General features: G+C 46.4%; 4 protein-coding genes across 7 annotated transcripts in view; 3 read left to right on the forward strand and 1 right to left on the reverse strand.

Annotated features, from left to right (window-relative positions):
• The first annotated feature begins 6,384 nt into the window (after nt 1-6,384).
• LOC101785005 lies at nt 6,385-11,926 on the forward strand. Of its 2 annotated transcripts, XM_012845872.2 has the most exons (7): nt 6,385-6,520; nt 6,597-7,021; nt 7,172-7,357; nt 7,702-7,809; nt 8,356-8,556; nt 8,637-10,729; nt 10,972-11,926. In XM_012845872.2, the coding sequence occupies exons 1-7, from the start codon at nt 6,445-6,447 to the stop codon at nt 11,492-11,494; spliced, it is 3,612 nt and encodes a 1,203-aa protein (XP_012701326.1). In that variant the 5' UTR covers nt 6,385-6,444; the 3' UTR covers nt 11,495-11,926. The 2 variants fall into 2 exon arrangements, with proteins under 2 accessions (XP_012701326.1, XP_022682136.1); XM_022826401.1 differs by lacking the exons at nt 6,385-6,520; nt 6,597-7,021 and having other exon boundaries at nt 7,188-7,325.
• A 135-nt stretch (nt 11,927-12,061) lies between these two features.
• LOC101768682 lies at nt 12,062-16,862 on the forward strand. The gene is made up of 12 exons (XM_004967866.3): nt 12,062-12,344; nt 12,467-12,634; nt 13,307-13,427; nt 13,569-13,696; nt 13,807-13,954; nt 14,256-14,434; nt 14,763-15,000; nt 15,069-15,161; nt 15,242-15,387; nt 15,593-15,700; nt 15,879-15,967; nt 16,092-16,862. Exons 1-12 carry the CDS (start codon nt 12,276-12,278, stop codon nt 16,675-16,677), a joined length of 2,073 nt encoding a protein of 690 aa, XP_004967923.1. The 5' UTR covers nt 12,062-12,275; the 3' UTR covers nt 16,678-16,862.
• LOC101769085 (C-type lectin receptor-like tyrosine-protein kinase At1g52310) lies at nt 16,818-20,442 on the reverse strand. Of its 3 annotated transcripts, none has more exons than XM_004967868.3 (4): nt 20,219-20,442; nt 19,112-19,534; nt 18,443-19,013; nt 16,818-17,722 (listed from the first exon to the last, which is right to left on the reverse strand). In XM_004967868.3, exons 1-4 carry the CDS (start codon nt 20,301-20,303, stop codon nt 17,137-17,139), a joined length of 1,665 nt encoding a protein of 554 aa, XP_004967925.1. In that variant the 5' UTR covers nt 20,304-20,442; the 3' UTR covers nt 16,818-17,136. The 3 variants fall into 3 exon arrangements, with proteins under 3 accessions (XP_004967925.1, XP_004967926.1, XP_004967924.1); XM_004967869.3 differs by having other exon boundaries at nt 18,443-19,010; nt 19,112-19,537; XM_004967867.3 differs by having other exon boundaries at nt 19,112-19,537; nt 20,219-20,440.
• A 394-nt stretch (nt 20,443-20,836) lies between these two features.
• LOC101770029 (protein NCA1) overlaps nt 20,837-24,512 on the forward strand; it is a 6,135-nt gene continuing 2,459 nt past the window's right edge. The window contains exons 1-6 of the mRNA XM_004967870.4: nt 20,837-21,213; nt 21,753-22,104; nt 22,192-22,420; nt 22,573-22,718; nt 23,834-23,921; nt 24,000-24,146. Of these exons, the coding sequence (XP_004967927.1) occupies nt 21,773-22,104; nt 22,192-22,420; nt 22,573-22,718; nt 23,834-23,921; nt 24,000-24,146 (942 nt within the window). The 5' untranslated portion in view covers nt 20,837-21,213; nt 21,753-21,772. The remainder of the gene's footprint in view (nt 21,214-21,752; nt 22,105-22,191; nt 22,421-22,572; nt 22,719-23,833; nt 23,922-23,999; nt 24,147-24,512) is intronic.

A 24,512-nucleotide genomic window follows, 5' to 3' on the forward strand; every position in this document is an offset into this window, starting at 1 on the left:
TCCGAATTTATAGGATTGGTCAAAATCCGGTGTCAACAATAACCAATTAGATATTAGCCACCTAAAAACAACCCCAAAATCCCCTAGGGCCTCTCGTACTAAAGTCATCCTTAACGATCGTACGAGATTTTTCAAAGAGTTTCTTGCAACTTTTATCTTTAAAAGAAGTGTGTTAGGGCCTGTTGTGTTCTCTATCTTGCTAAACCGGCTCTGGTACCAGCTGTGGCGGATCCACTTCGGATTTGCTTGGTTAAACATGATTAAGCCGCATGATACGCGACACTCACGCCTAAACCAAGTAAACACGAAGTGCCGTCGGATTTCAACCGATTTAACCACTTGAACAGGACCGAATAGCAAACCCACACGAAGGTGAGCGGTTCCAGAGAATACAACAAGTCCACCGAGTTAACAAATTAACCATTTAGTTTGACCATAAACCAACATCAGAGTTTACAAATTCAGGAGAAAAAAACAACATAGGTAACACAACTAGCGGAAGCTAACTCGCCGGAGTCGGACATCCCTGGTGAGGCCAACCGGGACATCAGTGATCCCTCTCCTCGCCGTCCGAGGAGGGATCCCACCCAACCGTCCAACCCGGAGGGAGTTGGGGCGGCCAAGTGCCAGCAGAGGGAGGCTCAGAGGCAGCAACTTCACCTGAAAAAGAAGAGCCACAACAAGGCTGAGCTACTAAGCTCAACAAGACTTAACCGACAGGAGTACGCTACTCCACCACTTCTAGACATGCAAGGCTTTTTGGCTGAGGGGTTTGTTTGCCAAAAGCGCTAGGCGTATCCCTACTTTCAAGTTTTAGCTCCTGTTCTAAGTTCATTATCTGGTCTAGGTTTGCAATCTACTCTAAACATACATAGAATCAACCAAAGGTAGATACATCATCATCCAGACCATACCATTATCATGTTCCTTATTTACTCAGGGTGACATAGCGATCAAGCAATCTCAAACTGTGAGAGGCAGACGAATCGATTCGAGTTTCTTAACCATGCATGGCGAACCTAATCTCACGACATCCGCGCACCACAAGGGTTGCTTCCTGTGTTGGCCGTCCCCATCAATTCCCAGGCGCGTGTCAGGTCCAAACTTCCCTTGGCATGCAATGCTCCACAATCCCGGTCTCTACCGTACTGTGACCGCACTTGCATCCACATGATGCACCATGGGAACCTCGTTCCAGGGACAGCAGGGGTATAAGCCACGCCCTAGTTCAATCAGGTATTAGGCTTCCCTATCCCATACTAGGTATGAGATTAGTACTTTCAAACACTTGATCACGAACACCACCACTGTCGGGCCTTAGAAAGTTTTATAGACAGACGCGGTGATCAACCGACCACCAAAGAGTTACCCAAAACCCTGCCCCATCCATCGTCCTTATAGTTGTAACAGAAGAGAAAACAACCAACTCCTACAACTCGCGAGTGACAGGAAATCACTCGGCTTTTACCGTTTCCTATTTAAGCAAAGCATCTACCCGGTCCAACAGCTAGTGTTCAGATCAAGGGAGCTAAGTTATGCATCTATGGTTCCAAACAATTCCTATACGTAAATGCACAAGCATGTTAAAGAAGGCATGCACAAGTTTGGTAAAACATAGGGGATTCATGCATCCGGGGCTTGCCTTCGAGCAAGGAGGAGGGAAACTTCTCGTCTGCTTGGGCGGCTTCGGCTTCTGGAGGCAGGGGCTCGGCCACACCTTCGTCTTCTGGCGCCGGGTGCAGCTCGTAGAAGCCGTCGGCGAGACGCAGCTCTACACGAATGCAATGCATTGGTTAGCATTTAGACGGTTATTTCAACAGCAACACTTGCAAGTTTGAGCCCAGAAACTTGCGGCAAGTTACAGGTGTTGGAGGTATGCCCTAGAGGCAATCATAGAGATGATGATATTCCATTTGTATCCATGATTTGTATATTGTGTTCATTGAATATCCATTAAAGGCTACTTGAATTGATTTGCAATTATGTGAATTGTATGTGAAACTCTTTACTTGTATGGTTATTCTAAAGTTGTCCCTAGTCGGAGTTCATGCGAGGACACACATGAATATTAGACTAGCATATGTATTAGTTGATGACTATGTTTCACAAGTCATGGACATGGAGATGTTGAACTAATAGTGTGGACACATGTGGAGACATGTGCTAGGACTGACCCAACACGAGAAGTAGTTCTCTCTTTAAACAACATATACGCTTTGTCCTTAGACCTGAGATTGTCGCATGTATTCTAGATGTGGATCGACCTACTTAGGGGCTATCAAACGCTACGCCGTAACAGGGTAGTTATAAAGGTAGCTTTCGGGTTTGTCAAGAAGCATGCTATAAGACATGGTCAATCAAAATGGGATTTGCCCCTCTCTGATTGAGAGAGATATCTCTGGGCCCCTCGAGTGATCGGATCCGAAAATGCATGGCCATGCTACGTACGGTTAAGAGTTAACCTACAAAGGGATTCCGAATCACAGGATCGAGAAAGAGCAGTCGGCTTGAAGCTAGACCAAATATCGTGAGGCAAAGGGAATAGCATGTATATTATGTTATGATGGTTCGTCTGATATGATCTTCGTGTGCGTATATGAGTTGGCACGTCTTGCTAGAGGCCGCTACCGACTATTGGGCCGAGTAGGAGTACTCGGACCATGTCTATACGTATCCGAACCCATAGAGTCACACACTTAAGGGGCTGGAAGCCCAATTCGGATCTTATCCGAGTTGGATTAGGTTTAGAAGTACTAATGGACCTCGGACCCAGAGGCCCGTCAGGAACCTCTATAAATAGAGGGGTGGGGGCGCCCTAGGGTTTACACCTTTTGGCGAAACACATCTGCTGCGCCTCCCACGCCCTCGCCTGTTGCAACTCACGGATCTAGCAGTCCGGCTTGCGACGCTTCCTCCCTGCACGTGTGGATACCTTGGAGGTGTTGCGCCTGCAGCACTTGGACGAGCCGCCGACGAGCCACGACGAGCCGACGACAAGCCGCGGCACGAGGGCGATCTTGCTGCACGTGGACGAGCTGCTGAGGAGCTCCTGGACGTTGACGTGATCGACTACGTACGACTATGTTGATCGACTACGTACGACAACGTGATCGTCTTCACTGCATCGGCGCATATCTACATCTTCCGCACCAGTAGTGCGTCGAGTGGTAATCCCGTGATCCTTATACGGCAGCTCTTCCTGGTTTTACACGGTAGAAATTTTGATTTGCGCTAGTGTAGCCTACCTCGTATCCCAACAACAGGAGGGTGGGGGAGGTTCAATTGAGTTGATGGAGATCAAGATATAAGGGTCGGACGGGGAGGAACTTATGATCTGACCGTTAATCTAGAGGAAAAGATGTGCTAGGGGTCCTCAGACGTAACGCTGAAAAATCCCCAAGTTTTATACATACACCCTCGGTTCAAGGAAAAAGATACAGCCGAGCCCTCGGGCGAGACGGAGAAAGGTCGGCGGAACAGACAGGGTCAGGCGAGACAGAACCGGGGTCGGGCGGATAGGAGGGGTCGGACGAGGCGAACAAGGGTCGGTAGCTTACCTTCGTCTTACAGGTGAGGCTTGGGGTCAGGAAAGAACAGGCTTGGGATAGCGGCGAGGATGTCCGGTGGTATGTCGGCGGCGGCGGTGCTTCTTGTGGATTCACAAGCAAACTCTTGTGCAGCACGGGGAGCAGTGGCTGGTGGATTGGGGAAATGTGGTGTTTGAGTAGAGAGGAGAGTTCCTCAGACTTAGGTGGTGGCGCTGTGAGCGCAAACAGGGAGTAAGCGAGAGGGCAGCGATGGCAAAGGGGAACTCCGGCGGGGCTTCGTCATCCCATTTTATAGCTGCGCGGAAGCGAGAAGGGGAGCGACGCGAAGGCCGGGGAAGAAGCGATGGAGTGCTCTGCCGGGGCGGCGATTGAGCGACGAGGGCGGTGGAGCAGGACTTCGGGGATGACACCGACGGTCATTGGGTACTGACGTCAGGGCGGCGCAGACGCGGGTTTGCCGGTGGTTGAGATTTGGCGGAGGTGGGCGTCGTCGTGCGGTGGATCTGATGGAAGTGACCCGGGAAACGACGCTAGAAACGAGGGCGCACAGGTGAGAAGACAGGCGGCTGCGGTCGCGCGGGCGAGCGCGGAGCAACACATTGTCGCGGCGGAGCTTTTGACAAGGCGGAAAAGGAGCTGTCGCTGCCGCGGTCTGGGTTGGCGGAGGAGGAATCGTCGCGTAGCGAGGACCGGGGCGGCGCGACTGTGGAGAGGTGACGGAAAAGACGGGCGGCATCGGCTCTGCAGCTGGGATCTGGCGATGTGATGATGGTCGCGGGCGGCGAGGTGCTGCAGAAAAGGTAGCAGAGGAGCTTCCGCCGCGATTGGGGAAGGGGGCGCGAGAATCCATCCGGTCGTGGCCGGCGACGAGGCGGAGTGGCGGGCGTCGGAGGAGTTGAGCCACGCGGCTGGGGAACTCTGAAGCGGGCATGCAACTTGAGTGCGCCTGTCGCGGGAGATCTGGGAGAAAGATCTCATGGGCCCACCGGTCAGTCTCGGTGGTCCACGGCTCAAAATGAAGGGTGACGTTGTGGGATGACTTAGGAAGATCCGACGGTGGGTTGGGGGTCGGCGGGGTCGGAACTGGGGAAAACACGGCAAGGGGTCGGATCGAAGGGGTTGGGAGATCTGGAGGTTGAGCACTTAGGCTTGGAAAACTGAGACAGGTGATAAGGGACTCGGATTAAGATTGACGTGAAGGATTTTTATCCTAGGCCGTTACACTTTCGTATCCATCTTAATTATGGATAATTTCACTGATGACAATGAGGACGATGAGGAGGAGAGTGGAACTCCAAGATTGGTGGTGAACAACAAAAAGAGACCTTCGGGGAGGAAGCAAGAGAAGGAAAGAGTAAAGAAAGGAGGATATGGTGTTGTGTTCCAATCCGCAGTTCAAGAAATGATCACAACAAGGAAGGAGATGGAGGCTAACAAGAAGTCTAAGGAATCAAGGTGGATGGAGGTTAAGGTAATGGAGGAGCGCAAGTTGGCAATTGAAGAGGAAAAATTGAGAGTACTTGGAGAAGAGGCACAACCGCACATGCGAAGAAGATGGAGCAAGAATACAAGATCATGTTCATGGATACTAGTAGGCTTAATCAGACACAGAGAGCATATCTGGAATCAATGCGTGCGCAAATTCTATCAAGGATGGTTGGGAGTGGGAGTGGAAATGGGAGTGTGTGATGTTCTATGTTTTACTTTATCCTTATTTTATTTGGAATATTTGATGCAATTGGAAAATTTCAATTTAGATTAGAATTTGAAATATTTATGACTTACGTGGGGTGTTACATAATGTTTTAAATTATTTGGATATCAAAATTAAGTATAAATAGTTTTCATCCACGTGAACGTAGAGAAATGAAGGGAATTGGTTATTGTGGACTGTAAAAACAACTCTCCTAATAATTTTAAAACTAATATTGGGACATCTCCCAATACTAAGGCTCTGTTTGGATACTAGGGGCTAAACTTTAGCTCATGTTATATCGGATGTTTGATACTAATTAAGAGTATTAAATATAAGCTAATTACAAAACTAATTGCACAAATGGAGGCTGATTCGCGAGACGAATCTATTAAGCCCAATTAGTCCATGATTTGACAATGTGGTGCTACAGTAACCATTTGCTAATGATGGATTAATTAGGCTTAATAGATTCATCTAGCAAATTAGTCTAGGGCTTCTACAATTAGTTTTATAATTAGCTCATATTTAATTCTTCTAATTAACATCCGACATTCGATATGACAAGGGCTAAACTTTAACCTGAGGATCCAAACACGCCCTAATTATTGGGAAAGGATTACTGAAGATTGCTGGAGGATGCTTTAAGGGTGGACCTAAGCAGTTCAAGATCTGATAGTATGACTAATCTTTATTTTTCTCCAAATACGTCTCACACACGGATTTTGCTTAGGGGTTGATCTGGACGCACGACGCTGACGTGACGTCCAATACGAAAAACGAGAGATTAATTAAGATATGCCTTTTCGCTTAAAAAATGTTAAGATATACCTTGGTCTATTATGTCATGAGTGATTGATTATATGATTGAAATTTTTTGATCCAGTCCAATATTTTACATGTGCTTATAAAGTTAGTATTAGCTTTTCAAAAGAAGAAGCCAACAACAATTCAGAGAAACTCAAAACCGGCCGCTCAAACAGGCCTGGCTGTCGCCGGGCAGACCATAGTCCTTTGAAACCCAAAACCGGTAGGAATGTGAGAGGAAAATAGAGGTAGAAAGGGCTTACGGAGATGAAAACCGTAGGATCAAGATCGAACGTCTTTCCTACGTGCGTACCCTCCGTGCGGCGGTGCGGCAAACAAAACGCATCCCGTCGAAAAAATTAGAAAACCAAAACCCTCCGGCGACCGGCGGCGGCGATGGAGAGGATCCCGGCGGCATCCGCCATGGACTGGAGTATCGACCTCGACAGGGGACTCCGCTCCCGCCACCAGGGTAAGCTCAACAGCACCTCCTCCCCTTCTCGTTCCTCTATTCCCCCTCATTCACCTCCGCTCCCGTTCGGCCGCAGCCACGCGCATCCGCGCCCTCGACGCCGCCAGCCCGCGCCTCCGCCAGCTCTGCGCTTGCGCCACCTCCCCCGCCCCCGCGCCCGTCGCATCCTCGTACGGCGTCCTGCCCGGGGAGGCGCGCGTCTTCGCGGAGACCATGCTCCTCCGCCTCGCCACCGAGTTCAGGACCGCCGACGGCGCCATGCGGGCCCGCATCGTCAGGACCCTCCTTGCCGCTGCGGGGGGACGCGGCGCGCTGGCCGGGGCTTGCGTGGCGGAGCCCGACCAATTGCTCAGGAGGGTCAAGGCGGTGTACGACACGGGGAGCGCGCGGGACAGGGCACTCGCGCTGCGCGTGTTCGGCTGCCTCGCCGAGGTCTCCAAGGACAGCGTGCACGTCCGCTCTTTGATTCTCTCCAGCTTGGGCGCCTCAAGTGCTCTCGAGGTCAGTACCTTTCTTTAACATTGCAATGAACCATATGCCCCAGACAAACTTCCTATTTGACTGGATAGCATGCGAGTGCTATCAAGTGTTTGCATTTTCCAAAAGTAGGAGGGTATCCAATTTTAAAGGTTTGCATGTGTCAATTGGCAGGTCAAGTCAGCAATCTTTGCGGCTGGTTGCATTTGTCGTCTGTCTGAGGACTTCTCATGGATAATTCTTGAAGTGTTCCGAAGATTGATTTGTTCTCAGACATCAGAACCACAAGTTATCATGGCAGCAATTAAGGCTTTCTCAAAGCTTGATTGTACGTTGGCTGTTATCCATAGAGTTCATGAGGTGTTTATGGATATACGTTTGTTGCTTAAAGATGAAATTTATTCATTTACTTTAGTTTTGGCCAATATCTGCCACCCGTGCAAAGCTTACGTGGATATGGCTGTTCATACCCACACATATTGAACTAAAGTTGCACTCATGGCCAAGCTGATATAGATGTCAATGATTAAAATTGGCCATAACTGATATGGGGGATGTTCTAAGATGGAGGGATTAGATAATAACAAGATAATGTTGCATACTTGCATTTTGCTTCCACATTCCTAAAGGAGCCATTCTTCATATGTTGCATGCTGTTATCCTCACTGAACATTATGAAGTAATTTTTTTGGTTAACCTCACAGGTTGGAAAGCAGATGGTTCTAGGCACACTGGAAGATGTATTCAAATATGAAATGCTCTATTCGCTCTCAAGATTGGTATCCAAGTCGATCATTTTGTTCTGCGACCAGGTAGTGCAAGCAATGTCCACTGTCCCTGCAACTGTGTTTCCTGCTATGTCATTGTGTCCATGTTGCAACAAGCATATATTTGTGTATATTGAAATATTCATGAAGTTCTCCTTGAAGTGATGTTTTCAAATTGCAACCTTCAACTAATAATGGCAAGAATCAATTTCTGCGATATATGGTTCCGAACTTCAAATTGGCAAATTCATTTCCTTTTTCAGACAATATTAGTTTTCCTATATGTTACCCTTTGTCACTTTACTGAAAGATGCGTTCTGCTTCCAAAAGTTAATCCAACAATAAGGTTTGAATTATGTACCAACAATATACATAACATTCATAACACTTGGATGTTACCACAAACCTCTTGTTCGTTAGCACTAACATTTGTACTATTGCAAATTTCTATGTTAACATAAACGATATATTTTTATCAAAACATCTGGATAAGAGATTCTGGTAGCTAGCAATGATCCGTAAACATGAATGTTCTCATCTTGTTTATTGATTTTGAACTAACTTATTCCTTTGGTCACCATGCTATTGCAGGTGGATTTACTGTTACTGTTTCTGAATCATGATTCCACTCCTATGAAGTCTATGGTGTTAAAATGCATGTGTTTTATGTTTCACAGAAATACCTACCATTTTTCAGTTATTAGGACTGTTTTTGGCAGATTGTTGCCACTAATTGATGATGAGGATCTTTCACTTGACTGTAAGAGCTATGTGTTAAGGATTCTGCAGAAGGTGATGATAAATTGCCTCTGTGCTTTCTGATTTATACCTCATTTTCCTCTTATTATCTGATTGGATAATACATTTTTCAGAATTTCTGTGGTAAAGCGTCAGGCATTCATCATTTCGATGGTTCTGAATTATCTAAGCTTCTTCTGGCTGCTGAAAGTTATTTACATTCTTCTTCCTTGGAGATGCAAGGCACTGCTCTAGAAATACTTGTGGAAGTCTTTTGCATTCTCAAGCAAGTGAGGCCAGATTTGAACATGACCATTCTTAAGGGTTTACCATTTGCATATGCTGAGTGCCAAGGAGCAACCAACAACATATCACTAACTTCTGAAGAAAATGGTATGGACAGACCTCTGTATAATATCATAACAATGATTGTGAATTATATTATATCTCTGGTCAATCAAGTAATCAGCTGTGAAAAGAAAAAAGTCACTAGCGGAAGCATCTGCATGCCATCTGAATGGGATAAGAAATATATAGCTCCTTTCAGACTTATGGTGAAGCTTGTCACATGCTACCCTTCTGCGGCTACTGTTGCTCTTGGTAAACTAATCAGTGTGGTAAAAGAACTATCTCAAATTAATGGCCGTGATTACTCTGAAGTTGCCGTTACCTCTGTTGAACCATTCCAGACAATTATTGCTCTTGAGGAATTGAACACCTCAAATGGCAATGTTGAACTTTTAGCTACAAGGATTGAAGCTTCTCCCATTGAAACAGACATTGGTAAGGGAAAATTGGATTCCTCCAAATTTGACCGCAAGAATAAAAGGTCCATTATGCATGATCTTACTCTTTGCACGCTCAGGTTTGGAAATGCTTGTCACGATGTTCTTTGTAAGACATCTGGTGCTAGATACAATCTCCATGATAGCATTAAGGGTCTAATTGAGTGCGTTCATCAGAATGACTCTCAATACTGGAGCACATATGAAGCCTTCCATCTGATAATGTGTGCTTGTATTGCCCGGGATACTTGTAAAATCAGAGATGGGAATCAGGAACCAGGTGATTCAAAAGAGGGGCCAAGTTTTTTCTTAACTCCTTCTGTTTGGATAGCTCAGGAATTATGTGCACTTCGAATGACCAAAATGCTTATAAAAAAACAGAAATACTGGGAAGCTTATAGGTCTTCCATGTACTGTTGTCGTAAAGGTCTCTGGTTCACTGCTTCCTTTGTCTTCAGGAAACTGGCAGATGTATTTAATCCAGGCTCTTTCAGTTGTTGGTTCAAATCATTGCTACTTTTTTCTGCTGGGGAAATTGAGATGAAGCTATTACTTTTTCCCTCAGCAACTATAAAGTTAGTTGGTGAGCTAAAAACAGACAATGATCTTAGCGAGGAGCTTTACTGTGCTGAAACAGATCTTGACAGTATTCTCAGTGAATCTCAAGAGTTGCATGGTCACCAAGCAACAATCACTGGTATTTGTGGCAGAACAGGCTTAGCTAATGATGCTCTAGAATCAAATGCCGCCTCAGATTATGAATTCTTTTTCCAGAGATGGTTCATTAGCCTCAGATCATCATTTCTTGAGATGTTAACTGACATTCTTGGTATTCTTAGTGCAAATTCTTCTGCATATGAAGGAAGAGAAGATCATTTAAATGTATCTGGAGAGATTATCCAAGGCCAAATACTTGCTTTGGCTAGTTGCTCTTTAAGATTAAGTGATCTGGCAAAGAGTTATGATCTCCTTGCTGCATCCCATATGGACATGGATTGTCATAGCTCTAGTAGTTTAGCCAGGCTTGCTTTCATGTGCTCGCTGTTGGCATTTTGTACTGCATATTCTGTGGATTTCTCAAGAGCATGTAGTGATGTAGAGTCATGCAAGCTTCCGAAGAGGTTTTCTTATGCTTTGGTCCTACAAGATTTACATGGAAGAGTAGATGGGTTGGACAGGCAGATTGTTTCCAAACTGCAACAGTTCATGCCCACTTCTTTTGATGCACAGGTCTGTTTACAGTCCAGTGGACGAATGAACTGTTCTGGAGATCTTGAAAAGGATTCATATTCTCTTTGCCATTTTGCCGTGGCATCGTTGCTTTCCGCACATGGGAATGCTAAAGCTAATGGAATGACAAGAGGGTTGCAACTTCTGTCCACCATTTTGCAGAAGTTTATGGAATTGCCTTTTGTGGTTCCCAAGTACTTCTTCAGAGTAAGGTACATATTCTGTTTCACTACATTGATAATCAAATATGATTATGACCTATTAGCATTTGTTTGGTGACTGAAATACTAGACAGTTTCTGATAGAAAGAGTGTTTTCAGTATTATTTTTGTTGTAGAATATTCTTGTTATCTTGCATATTTGTGTCACAATACCAAACTTCATCTAGAGATTTGTTGCCTGCAAATGGAGCTTCCAAACATGAGATAACATTCTTTTTTTGGTATATATGCAGGCCTTGCCTTGGCGCTGAACTTTACATGTTTGTTTCAAATCCTGCGGACAAAAATGAAATGTCGGTAGAGCCTGGTTTCCAGTTGTCTCTTACTCTCTGCATGCAGTGGAAGCGTTTGTTAGAGAGAACTGCCATTCGCCCCATGAAATTGTACTGCATTCTAGCCACAAGCTCGGCACCCTGCTTAGACACAGCAGGAACAAGAAGGAAGCAGTTTGGACCGCACAAGACTGCCGAAATGGTTGAGCTTAATTCCAAGCTGCTGTGGTACTTAAGGAGTGATTTGAGGAAGGGCAGGGATGAGAAGGATTCCCAGTCCAGCTCAGAGATGGTTATGGCCTTTGCACGCTTCGAACCAGCTGATAGCGGGCAGGGATTCTCGGCTTGCTTGCTGAATGTCTCCTCGTTCCCTGAAGGTTTGTATCAGATAAAGTGGCACGCGTGCTGTGTCGACCAGAACGGCTCCTATTTCAGCCTCCTGCCTCTGACCGATGGTGTCGTCTTCTCTGTCCGGAAGTCCTGACTGTGTGGGTGCTGCAGTGTTATAGAGCAGATTAACACTAGAATTCAGAACTTGTGATCTGGTACCGTCGGTCGGTCTATCGAGGCGGCCAACCTGTAACGAGGAAGCAAAGCTGCTAGAGTTGCATTATACAAGGGCGAGTCTGTAGCTACCTGCCAACCCAAATTCCCTGTCGATCTTTACTCAGCTGCTGTTCTAGAATGAGCACTGTACAGGAGTATGCTGGAAGCATTGGCATTGGTGTAGTGTAATCTCAGTGTTTCTTTCTTTTTCATTTTTAGAAAAAAAATCTGGTACCGAGGGAATGTGCTCTAGCCAATGTCAGGGCTTAGTTTAGTTGGAGCTTGGGACTTTGGGAGCAAAGTTGCAGCAGCATGTATAGAAAAAGCACAAAATTCCAGTGCCCCAATAACTTCGATGAGAATTGAGAAATATGATGATGATGCGTGGCAATGGTGCTGGATTACATCATTTGACATTTGTGCCTCTCGGATGGAGTGGACTTGACTCTGGTTCGACAGTGCGAGTGCCTCTTTTGTTTCAAAAAATTCTCGCCACGCTGGGCCGCCACCTGTCCATATATACCGGCGCCTCGTGCGTTCGCTGGGCGTGTGCGCTGCGAGCCAACCCATTACCCATTCAAATTCTCTCCTCGCGGCGGGGCGAGGCGCCGTCTGGTGGAAGCTACCCGCACGCGTCGCCAGGTCGCGGCCGGCGCTGGAGACGAAGGCCAGCAAGGGGGGAGGGGTCATCGGAGGCGGACGCATGTGGGCGGGCGGCCATGGCGCTGCTCTGCTTCCTGCTGGACCTGCGCAACATCCCCCCTCCCCTGCTCCACCGCCTCAAGCAGGTACCCACCACGCTCCCGCGCGCCCGCCCGCTTCCCCTCTCCTCCGCCCATTCATCCGTCGAGCTGAGCTCCGAAACCCCAACTAACCCCGTGCGCCGCCGCGGTCTCGCGCGCGGGTGCAGTGCCTGCTACACCTCGCCAACCTCTACGCCGCCGCAACGCCACCGCCTCACCACCACGCCTCGTCGTCCTCCGCCGACGCCGGCGAACTGCCCGACCGCCTGGCCCTCTGCTACGTCCACGCCCCCTCCTCCAAATCGTCCTCCTCGTGCTCCTCCTCTTGGCCTGAGGTCCGTTATCCATCCTCTCTGCTCTTGATCGGAGCCCTGTTTGTTTTCACTTTTCAGTGTTTGTGCGCATTGCATGTTTGCTGATTCCAAATTGACTTCAACACCAACTGATCTGGTATTCTGATTGAGTCCTGCTGCATAGGCTATGCTATGCTGCTCGATTTGGTGGGCACTTTGTTTGTTTTGGCTCCAATTGGGTGCTGATACACACCACAGATGAGGTCGTAAGATGTTTGTGTTGCCACTCTTTTTCAGTGCATTTCTGCCTGTGCAGGTTCTATAATTTGCTTACTGTTCACTGTGGTATTTCGTATTCCTAGGAAAATATCCATTTACCGTCTTCTGTTTGCTATAAAACAGGGAGTAATTTGTCCCTGTCATACAAATGATTTGGGATTACTTGAATCACCCCCATGTCACATTTAGCAGTAACTGAGGCAGATGTTTTTCAGCTGGTGAAAATAGGATGCGCATGCATCTGTTGTTTCGGTGGACAACTTTTTGGATGCACCACATGCGAATGTGGTGACATTAGCCAGTCCCATTATCAAACTGTTCAGTCTGTTCGTAGTGCTGATTAGTCTATTTCAGTCCAGATGCTTAGATGCGTTCCTACTTCACTGTTATAAGTTATGGCGTTGTTATATTTTCTAACATCTGAACTTCAACCAGCTAAAGATTGGGTATAGGCCTGATGAAAAATTCAGCCTTCGAGAGTTCCACCGTGCTGTAAATAACATACCTCTGGATGGCTTTCTTCCTGACCAACCTGGTGGGTCTCCGCCTACTGGAGGTACGGCAATTGTGTTGGTCCCATAATATTCCAATTCTTTGTGCGATGGTCACAAGATCAAAACAAACTCAGAAATGCTAAATATTGTGACAGGAGAGTGATCTTCAGATGGACTTGCCTGACTCTATTTCTCATGTGCAGATGTATCACTGACAGACCTTTTTAGCAATAGAGCCATCTATTCTTGGGCCACTGATGACATCTCCAAGAAAGTGATCGCTCTATGTATGTCTGCACAAAACCCAGAAGCTCTCCGAAGATCTCTTATGGTAGTAGCACAGTAACTTGGGGGCTTTCTGAGAGGGATTAAGCTACGCTTTTCCCATTACTTGCTCCTGATGATAGCATTCCATTTATTAGTGTCTTGTATTGTCATCAGGAAGCAGCAGAACAGTGTGTTGCTGTGGAGTTTATAATGTTGGAACCAGAAGCTGCATTCATGTATGGCGATGTTCCTGAAAATGCCAGTTCTTTTGTAACCAGAATTTGTGATCTTGAGAACTGTGTGGTACGGAGATACAATCCTGGTAAGGAAGTCTCATGGTATTATGAAGTAGTAATCATTTATTGGTTTTGTTGTTTATGTTCAGATAATAAGGTGATCTTTCATGATGAACCTCCAAACCATAACATGATCATGCTATTTACTCTGTCATGATTCTAATAATAAGCTTAAATCACACTATCAGAGAGTTATTTTTTGGGGAGGAGATCTGACAGTTATCGTTGCCATATTAGTTGTTCTTTACAATCTGGTTCACATTATACATTTCTGTCATGTGAGGTAACCTAATACTATGTATGTTTGCTGTTTATTTGGAAACATAGAGACCCAAGTTTTGCATGGCCTGGTGAAGAGGTGGTTAGAAGAGCTGGAGGATGACAAGGAGGAGACACTGCAAGCTGCATTTCTGTTCAGATGTCCCATTATTGACTCTGTTAAACACATATATTGCAACCTGTATGCATCAGCCAATCAGATAACTGATGGTTTTCCATCTTGTCAGGTGACAGAAGTTATTTATACCACCTCTCGCTATTTAATTATAGAAGCTCAATGACAGAACATATCTGAGTGTGATGTTTTCCTTTCACTGCTTAATGTTCCATCTTGTGATTTGCAAGCATCGAGTTCGTGCTAATAGAAACTATTGGTTAGTGGAAGAATATGTGACCGATAAAGGACCTTTTTCTTACAATTTCAGTGATTTCATCATCACCTTTTTTAATTTTTAATTTCCTTCAGATAATAACAATTATGTCTCCGTACTTCCTGCTGTCAATTCTGTAGCCCCTTCTACTGCTATGCTAATGCACAACTCATTGATTGAACAGGCATGCAAGTGCCATGGTCGTCCTATTGACTTTATCACCCCAAATAAGGCAAAATGGACGTGTCCAATAACTAGTCGACAGCTTGCAGCTTCTGATATTACTGATACTGCTGTGAGGATTGGAGAACAAACGGTATTGTTTCTGCCTACTTCAGAAGGTGGCTCAAACTTACGGCGAGTCTCTACTTCCATTACTTTTGATGTAATTGAGCGCACTGAGTTAGCCTCAATGAATGAAGGTACCCACGATTGTTGACTATTCAGATACACATATTTTTGTAAATCTAATGACAATGTCTGTGAACAGGAGTCATAATGGGGAGGCCTTTTGTTGTGATTCCCAGTTCAAATGATGTTGAAGTTGCTCTAATTGATGAGAGTTCAGACCAGAACACTCAGAGTTAGTATTGCAATCTATGATTGATGTGTCTTAAGCTTCTCAAATGATTCTGATATGTCAATATTATCTATACCGTGCAGTTTTCTATGGCCTTTGTGAAACTCTTTTCAAGCTTGACCAGGGACTTGTTTGCTCCTCATCATGCAATACTGAAACGATGAAAACTGGAACTCTTCAGTGCTACTATCTTCTTCAACCATCTGAGAAGGGACCAATGCTTCTGAGGGTATAGGCGACACTTCCCTTATCCTATTTCGATTTCGATACAATTAGAGGCATATTGCACTGCTTGTAGTAGTTAGCATAAAACCCTAATGGATTGGATTCCGGATGCCAGATAACTAGCTTTGTCAACTTTAGTTGCTCATCAATAGAAAGGATTGTGGTCTGTTATTGGTTTGAGCTAATGATTGGAACACATCATGTTGTAGAGGCTTGCTGGATCTGAAGAGATATTGCCTCTCCCAGCCGTGAGTCGAGATGGAAACTCCAAGGTCACCATGGAGATCAAGAATTCAATTGAAACATCCTTGTCTAAGGTATGCCACTGTATCCCTCTATATTTCTGTAGCTGTGACCTGCGATCAGGTGAATGATTTTCATTCCTTGTTCTGATTCTTAGCAGCTTCCTTGCTCCACAAACTTGTTCTGCATACTATTAGCAGCTTCCTTGCTTCACATACTTTTTAATCAATACCTGGCAACTGACTACTTCAGATTGCGGTCAAGGATTACAACCCTCTGCAACATGAAAGAGGTTTTCATTCAAAACTGAATCGCCTGGTGAAGGACAGCCTGCAGTTTGGGTACATGCTCGGTTGCTACCTTTACAGTTTTATAATACTTTCTTCCGATTAATGATTTCAGTAATTAGCTGTCATAACTATGGCCAACTAAGATGCCCCATGATCGAATCGACTTCATTTACAGATCAATTGATCCAGCCTCTGCCCCAAAGGATCCTCACCACGTTGATTCGTTCAGCGAGCCACAGGTACCAACAAGCCAGGGCCTCGAAGGAAGCAGGTTCCTGAACCAACCTGAGGAAAACGCTGGAGGTCTCAACGACCATCTCCACTCATTCAGCGAACCACAGACATCAACATTCAGAACTCCTCCCAAGGAGAACAATCTATCGAGCCAGTGCAAGAAAGGGATGGCCTCCCCCAGCATCAGTGAGGAGTGGGAGAAACTCATCATCATCGACGATCTCGATGATGACTTCGCCACCCCTGCCCCTCCCAGGCCTGCTGCTGGCAAGCCTCCCCGCGCCAAGCCGCCGTCTCCAGTTAAGCCGCTGGACGAGAAGACTTCAAGGATCCTGGAGAGGCTGGAGGCCCCCAGGGCGAAGAAGCAGAGGCCGGCTAATGCTGGCAAGGGCAGCACCAACGCGGCACCGGCACCCAGCCGTGTTGCCAGTACACAGAAAAGGAAGCCCCTGCAGCCGTTTGAGCCGAGCGCAAGCCAGCCGCTGAAACCAACCTTCAACAGGCTCAGGAGAAAGCTCCCTACCTGACATAGGCGCATCATCATGCTTAGCTCCAGCTAATTGTGCAGATCAAGAATGCATCAGGGATTGTGAATACATCTCGAGAGATGAAAGTGTCGTTAACAATACATTTTTTTTATGTCGAATGTAAATATTGAAACCAAAATGCTGCGGAAATTGGAAGTGTTTCAAACTACTGAAATTAGCTTTTACTCTGCTGTCAAAATATACATGACCAGCTTCTTCAGAGTATAGGCATACAGCTTTTCCTCACTAGATTCAAAACCCATTGAAATCTGTAGCAGATTAGAGGAACCCGAGTACAAATGGGTACAACCTGCCCCCTCAGCATTTGGGCAGAACTAAACTACTGATTACAGATAACGGTGGCTTCTGGGCCACCATACACTCCAGGGAATGTGCTACCTACCGAGTGCTGTCAACAATGGAACTACAGAAAATGCTCTCAATTTCTGGCAGTGGATTTCAGCGAGGAGTCCGGACCTCCAACGGTAACATTGGGGATGTCGCGCTGGTGCTCGTCCCGCTCCTGAGCTGCTGCTCAGATGCTGCAGACTTCAGCTCAAGCTGCTGGAGTTGATGCACAACATGTGACATCCTTGGGCGCACCGAAGGGACATGCTGGGTGCAGGAGTACACAAGATCGACAACCTTCTGGACGACCCCCACATCTGGCAGCTCCTGGATGAGTGGGTCTAGCAGATCAAGATAGCGGTGTGACTGAACTAGAGGTGTCGCCCATTCAAATATGGTCTGCCACCCGACAGACTCAACCGACTGTGCAGGGCGACGACCACTGATAATTTCGAGGAGCAGCACGCCAAAGCTGTAGACGTCGCTCTTTGTTGTCAGCTCGTTCCTGTATATAAACTCAGGAGCAAGGTAGCCGTAGGATGCGGCCTTGACAGTCCTCTCGTGCATTACTTCCCATGGCACAAACTTGGAAAGGCCGACCCCCATCAGATGTGCGCCAAATTCCTCATCGAGCAAGACATTACTTGCACGAATGTCACGGTGCACCACCTGGGGCTTCACCTTGTCATGCAAAAATCTGTATTAAAAGAGCACCAGTAAATACATAGTAAACAATAAGACTTAAAAACACTGATTGCAGTTAGTGGGGATGACCTGTATACGAAAAGTAACGCCCCAAGAACAAAGATGATAAATCCAAACAAGTTGCATTAACATTAAGTCCTATTTCGAGCTCATCGTAATCCCAGTAGAAGACAAATGGTACTTGTTAACCAATAGTCTTGAAATAAGTCATTTGAAAAATTTCCTTTTTAATTCACCACTATTTATAGGTCATTTGTAAAGCAGTTTTCCCATGCATGGTCATTTGTAAATGTTTGCAGCCCACTGATGCAAATTAATAAGAAACAACAAATACAATCATAAATGTGGCAGCCATAATGACAAAATGAAATCCCAATTTTAATATCTAACCGGTTAGTTTCATGTGGTAGGGTAAAACAAACTACCCAAAAATGGTTGACGACCAAGTTGCACCACCTTATGTGAGCATTACGTAACATCTGCATGCAAACTATTGCGCAACAAAATAAATTCAAGTCGTAAGTCTATGTGTGGGGTCAAATGTTATGGAAACTAAGACAGTGAATGATACGAAGAAAAGAGAAACCTAAATAATACAAGTGAAATAAGAACCTTCACACTTACATCAATTAATATTCCAATGTCTCAGAAATATTGATCTAAGAAAAACTCATAGTAAGAACAAAAATATCTCTTGAGAGGGACGGCTTACGCTATTCCCTGGGCAAGAGTTGTGGCAGCTCTCATTCTCATTGCCCAATCAAGGCTCCGCCCACCTCTTGGAATATGATGCAGCCACACATCCAAAGGACCATTTGCAACAAACTCATAGACAATAAACCGATCACCATGGTCATAACAACATCCTTTTACAGCCACCAAATTAGGATGATAAAGCTTTGCGACTCTCCGGATCTCAGAGTAGAAGTCCTTTTTCCTTTGTAGGCTGGATCTCTTCAGTCTCTTTATTGCTACTTTGGACCCATCTGGCAAGATTCCACTGTAGGTTCCTCCTGTCTTTGCATTACCAGGAAGCCGGTTTCCCTCGCTGAAATTCTTTGTGATTGATCTAAGTTCTTCACTAGTGTATACTTTCCATTGCGGCGCCACCAATGCAGCAGCCGAAGCACCTAATGCTTCTCGTGATCTTCTTCTTTTCTTGCTTCGCCTGTAGACAAGCAGCCAAACCACAACGGCTAAAGTGGTTGCCAGAATGAAACCACTCACAGCAATGAGGGCTATGAAATACTCCTTGTGGCAGTGATCATGGTAGCATCTGTCTACTGACACCAAAAACAGAGATTGTCAGTACAAACATATTACATGAAAGCAAATTACCAATTTTAGCAGAATAAGTTAACCTTACAAGTTACAAACTCACCATGATCCATCATGCAAATCAGACCATGGGGCTCACTGCACCTTTTTCCAGAAATTGAAGCACGGCCATTAGTAACCAAAGTGCACAAATCATTGCTGGTGGCTACACTGCATGCAGTACTACTGCAGTTGGAATGCAACAGCGCAACAGGAAAGGCGGTCTCATTCCAAACAGATGAATCATCAGACCATTTCCAAACATTACCAGTACTAGTGTTGTAGTGATGCCCTCCAACCCAGCATCCTGAGGTTGATGATCCGCAGATAGACTTTGAGAAGTTTAGCTCCTGAACTGATGATAACGCAGCCAGATGGCCGCTGTAGTTACGGCAGAGAGCCTCGGATCTATCCCAAGAAAGGGAGGTCGATATGTACTTGAAACATTTGTTCTGAACAGGACTGATTTGCCAACCCTCTGGGCATGCTGCTGCACAAAATTGAAGCCATCACCGTCACAACTAACGAATTTACAGATCTTCAGAAAGACTTAATCAATACCTTAAATATAAGGTGCGGTGTTTCGTGCGATAGCAACCATGACTAGTTTTGATTACTAATGAAGTAATGTTTTGCCAAGCGCAGCACCAAAAAGCAGTAATCACCAACAAAAGGAAATCTTAGGCCTGGATGCAAAATCCCATAACGACGCCATGACCAGAAATGTCAAAAAGGGGGGAAATGACGAAAGAGAAGTTTGTTTTTCCCCTCTTGCAGTTGCAGGTTCTTTGTGGTGAGGCAAAATCCCCACCCCAAACTAGAGGACTGATTGCATCTCCATATTTTTGGAGGATCGGCCAAATCATTTTCTTCGATTCCCATCCAATACAGAGCAGGTAGCATATCACCAAACGAACTTTGAAACAAGAAAACATGTCGATTTGGGCAGCGTGGTGCCTAAGATAGAGCCTAGTTCATGATGACAAATTGACAACCAATACTACATCCCAACTGATCACTCAATCTAAGCAACGAAACAAGCATCCCTGAGCTCGCTCCCAGCAGTGCTCCCTGGAATTGGCAAAGAAATCAAGAAACGGTGGATCTACAGCTGCCTGCGCACGCGGGGATTGAAAAAACCACAAGGAAAGGAGCCAAGGAAAAGACTCACAGCTCCGAGCCAGCGCAGGGGTCCCGATGGAGAGAACGAAGGCGGCGAGGAAGACCGGGAGCGGCACGAGCGCCGGCGGCGCCATGGCCGTCGCTAGCCGCCCGCGTTTTCCCACCGGGGGAGGGGAGGAGAGGAGGGATGACTGGTGAGGAGACTGAGCGCGTCATAAATGAGGGCGCATCACTGCTGCTGCTGGCCTCACCAAACCCCGAGACCGCTCATCACACTACGCCCGCCTTGACTACCGGGCAGGCGGGGCAGCGCATTAAACCCTGCCCCGTCCTTGCTGTCCAAGGGAGAAGGAACGCTAAATGGGCTGGACCTCGGCCTCCGGTGGGCCTTCCAGAGCGGCCTTGGGCTTTTTCTCTCATGGGCTCCATAGGTTACTTCCATCGTCCCGATGCTCTGCGTGTGGGGCTGTGGGCTCTTTCGTGGCACTGGAAAAGGCACTACCACTCTCCGACACGTTACGGTGGCGTCAGCGTGTGGCTTGACATCAGCTCACGTGGCAGCCCTTCCACCGTTGGATACCGGTAGATGCGATCTTATCCTGGCCTCCCCCGCGACCCCTCGCGCCCGTGACCGCTCACGCCCCTCTCTCTCTGACTCTCCCTCCCTCCCCACGAATAGGAACAGCAACCGCCTCAAAAAAAAAAAAAAAATAGAAAAGGACGCCGTCGCGTCGATCTCGAATTCTCGCCGCCGCCGCGCGACCTCGCCTCGACCAGACCCCCCGCGCGCCTCCATCAGCGCCGTAGCGCGACTCTCCGTCCGAAGCCCTCGTGCTCTCTCCGTTTCCAAGTGCGAGAGGACGTCGGCGGCGGCGGCGGCGGCGGCGGCGGCAGCAGGCGTGCGGGGCACCGGCGCTTGCGCCCGGCGGTGGAGGGCGGGCCTCGTTCTCGTCGCGCAGCGGCGCGTGGGGAGGCCGCGGGTGGAGCGCGGGGGGATTTAGGGGCGGCGTCCGTCGCGCAGAAAGGCGAAGGCGAGTAGCCACGGTGGGTCATTTACGCCCTCTTTATACTCCCTTTTGATTTTGTTCAATCGGCATAGAATTGAGGTTTGTCGACGCTCCTCAAACATTGAAACCCTACCTTACAGACTTGCGTTCCAATGCTCAAACTCCCCTGTATGCACTTGAGAATTACTGAACTATGCCGTGTTGTATCTTCCTTCCATATTGGTAGCCCTCCACCTTCCTTTGTGCCACCGACCCACCCAACCACAACCAAATGCTTGTCGTTAATGTATTCCTGGATTCCATCCAATCAGTTTGTTGCTGTTATCAATCAGATCGCTGGGGCTTTGCTTGCCAAAATTAAATTCCTGTGATTCGCTCTGCCTGACTGGCTAGGTCGAGAATCCCACTCTCACTATGGGATCAGGTTGGGACCCAGTCTCTGAGGGATTCATTTTCACCAATCAGCCAATGATTGTGCTCATGCATATGTACATATAGAATTTCAGTTGCACTACTGGTATGATAATTTGGTGCTCCATGCCTAAAAGGGTACGCTACTTGTTCCATTTTCTGCAGGGAACAACCAGTGAATAATCATGAGCTCACTCTGCCCTTTCGCTGGAGCTACCACTGGTGGTGGTGTATGCCCTGTGAAATCCGATAAGAGCGGTGCTGGGGTATGCCCTGCAAAATCTGACAAGAGCATAAGTGGTGTGTGCCCTGTGACCGGCAAGGATAACAGTAGCGAGCACAAGGAAAGTACTGACAATGCTGATGAAAAGGGCACTGATCCTCGTATGGTGCCAGCAAAGTGCCCATTTGGCTACGACAGCAACACATTCAAGCTGGGTCCGCTCAGCTGCATTATCTGCCAGGCACTGCTCCATGAAAGCAGCAAATGCAAGCCGTGCGCCCATAAATTCTGCAAGTGTGTCTTCTGCTTTGCATCCAGATCAAAATACACTTCTTGTTTCATTTCTTGCTTCAATAGGATCTTACTGGATTTTCTTGGCAGGGCGTGTATATCACGTTTTAAAGACTGCCCGCTGTGTGGTGCTGATATAGAGGGGATTGAGCCTGATGCCGAGCTTCAAGCTCTTGTTGATCGCTTCATTGATGGTCATGCCAGAATCAAGCGATCACACGCTGCCGGGGATGTGGAAGCAGTGGGTGGCAATAACAAAGTCATATATGAGGATGTTTCCATGGAAAGAGGAGCCTTTCTAGTGCAGCAAGCTATGAGGGTCAGTGATTGAGTCAATTGCTTTAGCCTCCCTCATATTATGAACTCCTGATACTTGAACCTGTACAATTTACGTAGGCGATCCTTCTCCATTGTTTATAATTTATTTATGATATTGATGTTATAACCTTTCCCTAATTTTTGCATCTCCAGGCTTTTCGTGCCCAGAACATTGAAAGTGCAAAATCAAGGCTCACTATGTGCGCAGATGACATCAGGGAGGAGTTGAAGTCGTCAGAAGATAACCTAGATCTATGTTCTCAGCTTGGAGCTGTGTTAGGGATGCTTGGGGACTGCTGGTATGCCTGCTCACCCTTAACTATTTCCCTTCAGTAGTTTTCCCCACTTAAGAAAACTAAGAAAATACTATCAGGAGTCAAACCGGGATTCCAGAAAACATGCACACTACTGCCTTAAGACACCAGTTCTTTTTACCAGTTAGTTTCTTTTGCTACCCTGTATATAGAAGTGTGATGGTCTGGACTCTAAAAGAGCCCATTCTAGTGGAAGGAAGCAAATCTACAAGATTCTTTTCTGCAGATGTTTCATTGATATTTAACTGTATATTGAGGTAGGTTCCTGCGTAGGTGTGCTCCTTTAGAGGGCAATTCTTGCTCTTGCTTTCATGTATTCTAGTATCTTAATGCTCTAAGTCTTAACTAGCCGAAACCTTTTCCATTGAAGAAAGGAAAAGTCTCCACTGTAGGCAGTTTTGTTGTTCCTTTTTGCATCTACTATCGAACAACACTGTGTATGAGCCAATTTTCAACATTGATTAATTGTATGGACTGTGGACGGACTGACTGATGAAGTTAGGAGTTTCAGTAGGCTTCTAGCCTGATGGTCAGGCACGAAGCTAGAAGTAAATTTATGGCAGTGCACAAATTTATACTATTTTAGCTACCTGAAATGGTAAAAATGAGTGCTTGCTAGTTGCTACTGAAATTTTTTTTCCAACCTTGTGCCAGTGCACCATCTTGCTTAAACCTGGTGTTTCCCCTGCTAGTGGTTATGCCAGTCTTTGGCTGCTTGCAACCTGTTTGGTCTATTTCACTAAATTAAAAATAAGTCGTTCCCCGTACCAGGCATCATTTTGTTGCTAATTACAGGCTGATGCTTCTAATAGCGAGTTAGCACGATTCTGATCAGGATGTCTAGCCACCTTGTTCGGAACACACAGGGTCTGTGATATGTCTCTGAATCTCTGATGACTCTATTTTGCTACTTATCAAGTTATCATTAGTGAATATTCACTCTTATCACTGTTATATTGCCTCAGTCTACATATAATTAGTGTTTTGTATTGTTCAATATTCATTAACATAATCAGCTGTGGCCCTATCTTATTTTGCATAGTTTGTTAATTACTAAACTCATTCAACACTGCATCCTTATCATTATACTGTGTTTTCAGTCGGACCTTGGGAGATGCTCCGTCAGCAATCACTTACTATGAAGAAAGTTCTGAGTTCCTCTCGAAACTCCCCACAAAAGATCTTGAGGTTGTATTCAATTTTAGTATAAATTGTAGTAACATCACAATTATCATATACTGATCTAGCTGTTACATTCATCTGCAGTTGGTTCATACTCTCTCTGTTTCACTAAACAAAATTGGTGACCTTCGCTACTATGACGGGAACCTCCAATCCGCAAGAAACTATTATGCCCGTTCATTGGATGTTCGCAGAAATGCAGTAAAAGAACACTCTGCAGTGGCTTCCCAGGTACGTTGTGGGGAACTATACAATTCATAAACTGTTGGATGACATGGGACAGGAACGATGTTGCCTTGCATTGCAAATGTTTGATACTCATGGACATGCACACCATGGAAACAGTAGAAGAAAAGGTATAGTTTATTGTCCTTTGATGGAAATCACTTTGGTTGTTCGGCCGTTGGGCATTGGGGTGGTGTGTTGGGGGGGGGGGGGGGGGGGGCGCTTGCGGCGGCACCTCGGGGATGGGGCGCGGCCGCCGGCGCTAGCCTCGGCGTCCGCATCGGAGTCGAGGCGGTCGCGGGGGGTACCCTTTGCGGTCCCTGCGCCTAGGGAGACGAGACGCGGACGCGGCCGCCGCCTGCATCGGCATCA

Source organism: Setaria italica, chromosome V, assembly GCF_000263155.2.
Source record: "Setaria italica strain Yugu1 chromosome V, Setaria_italica_v2.0, whole genome shotgun sequence".
Taxonomy (NCBI): Eukaryota; Viridiplantae; Streptophyta; class Magnoliopsida; order Poales; family Poaceae; genus Setaria; species Setaria italica.

What these genes read in the sequence shown, in the direction of transcription:
- LOC101785005 (XM_012845872.2), top strand. Translation starts at nt 6,445, where the DNA reads ATGGAGAGGATCCCGGCGGCATCCGCCATGGACTGGAGTATCGACCTC. An exon ending in ACTCCGCTCCCGCCACCAGG is followed by an intron (nt 6,521 to 6,596) that starts GTAAGCTCAACA and finishes GTTCGGCCGCAG; the next exon opens with CCACGCGCATCCGCGCCCTC. An exon ending in GCGCCTCAAGTGCTCTCGAG is followed by an intron (nt 7,022 to 7,171) that starts GTCAGTACCTTT and finishes GTCAATTGGCAG; the next exon opens with GTCAAGTCAGCAATCTTTGC.
- LOC101768682 (XM_004967866.3), top strand. Translation starts at nt 12,276, where the DNA reads ATGGCGCTGCTCTGCTTCCTGCTGGACCTGCGCAACATCCCCCCTCCC. An exon ending in ATGGTTTTCCATCTTGTCAG is followed by an intron (nt 14,435 to 14,762) that starts GTGACAGAAGTT and finishes TTGATTGAACAG; the next exon opens with GCATGCAAGTGCCATGGTCG. An exon ending in TTGAAACATCCTTGTCTAAG is followed by an intron (nt 15,701 to 15,878) that starts GTATGCCACTGT and finishes TGACTACTTCAG; the next exon opens with ATTGCGGTCAAGGATTACAA.
- LOC101769085 (XM_004967867.3), bottom strand. Translation starts at nt 20,303, where the DNA reads ATGGCGCCGCCGGCGCTCGTGCCGCTCCCGGTCTTCCTCGCCGCCTTC. An exon ending in GATTTGCATGATGGATCATG is followed by an intron (nt 19,014 to 19,111) that starts GTGAGTTTGTAA and finishes TTTTGGTGTCAG; the next exon opens with TAGACAGATGCTACCATGAT. An exon ending in ACTCTTGCCCAGGGAATAGC is followed by an intron (nt 17,723 to 18,442) that starts GTAAGCCGTCCC and finishes CTTTTAATACAG; the next exon opens with ATTTTTGCATGACAAGGTGA.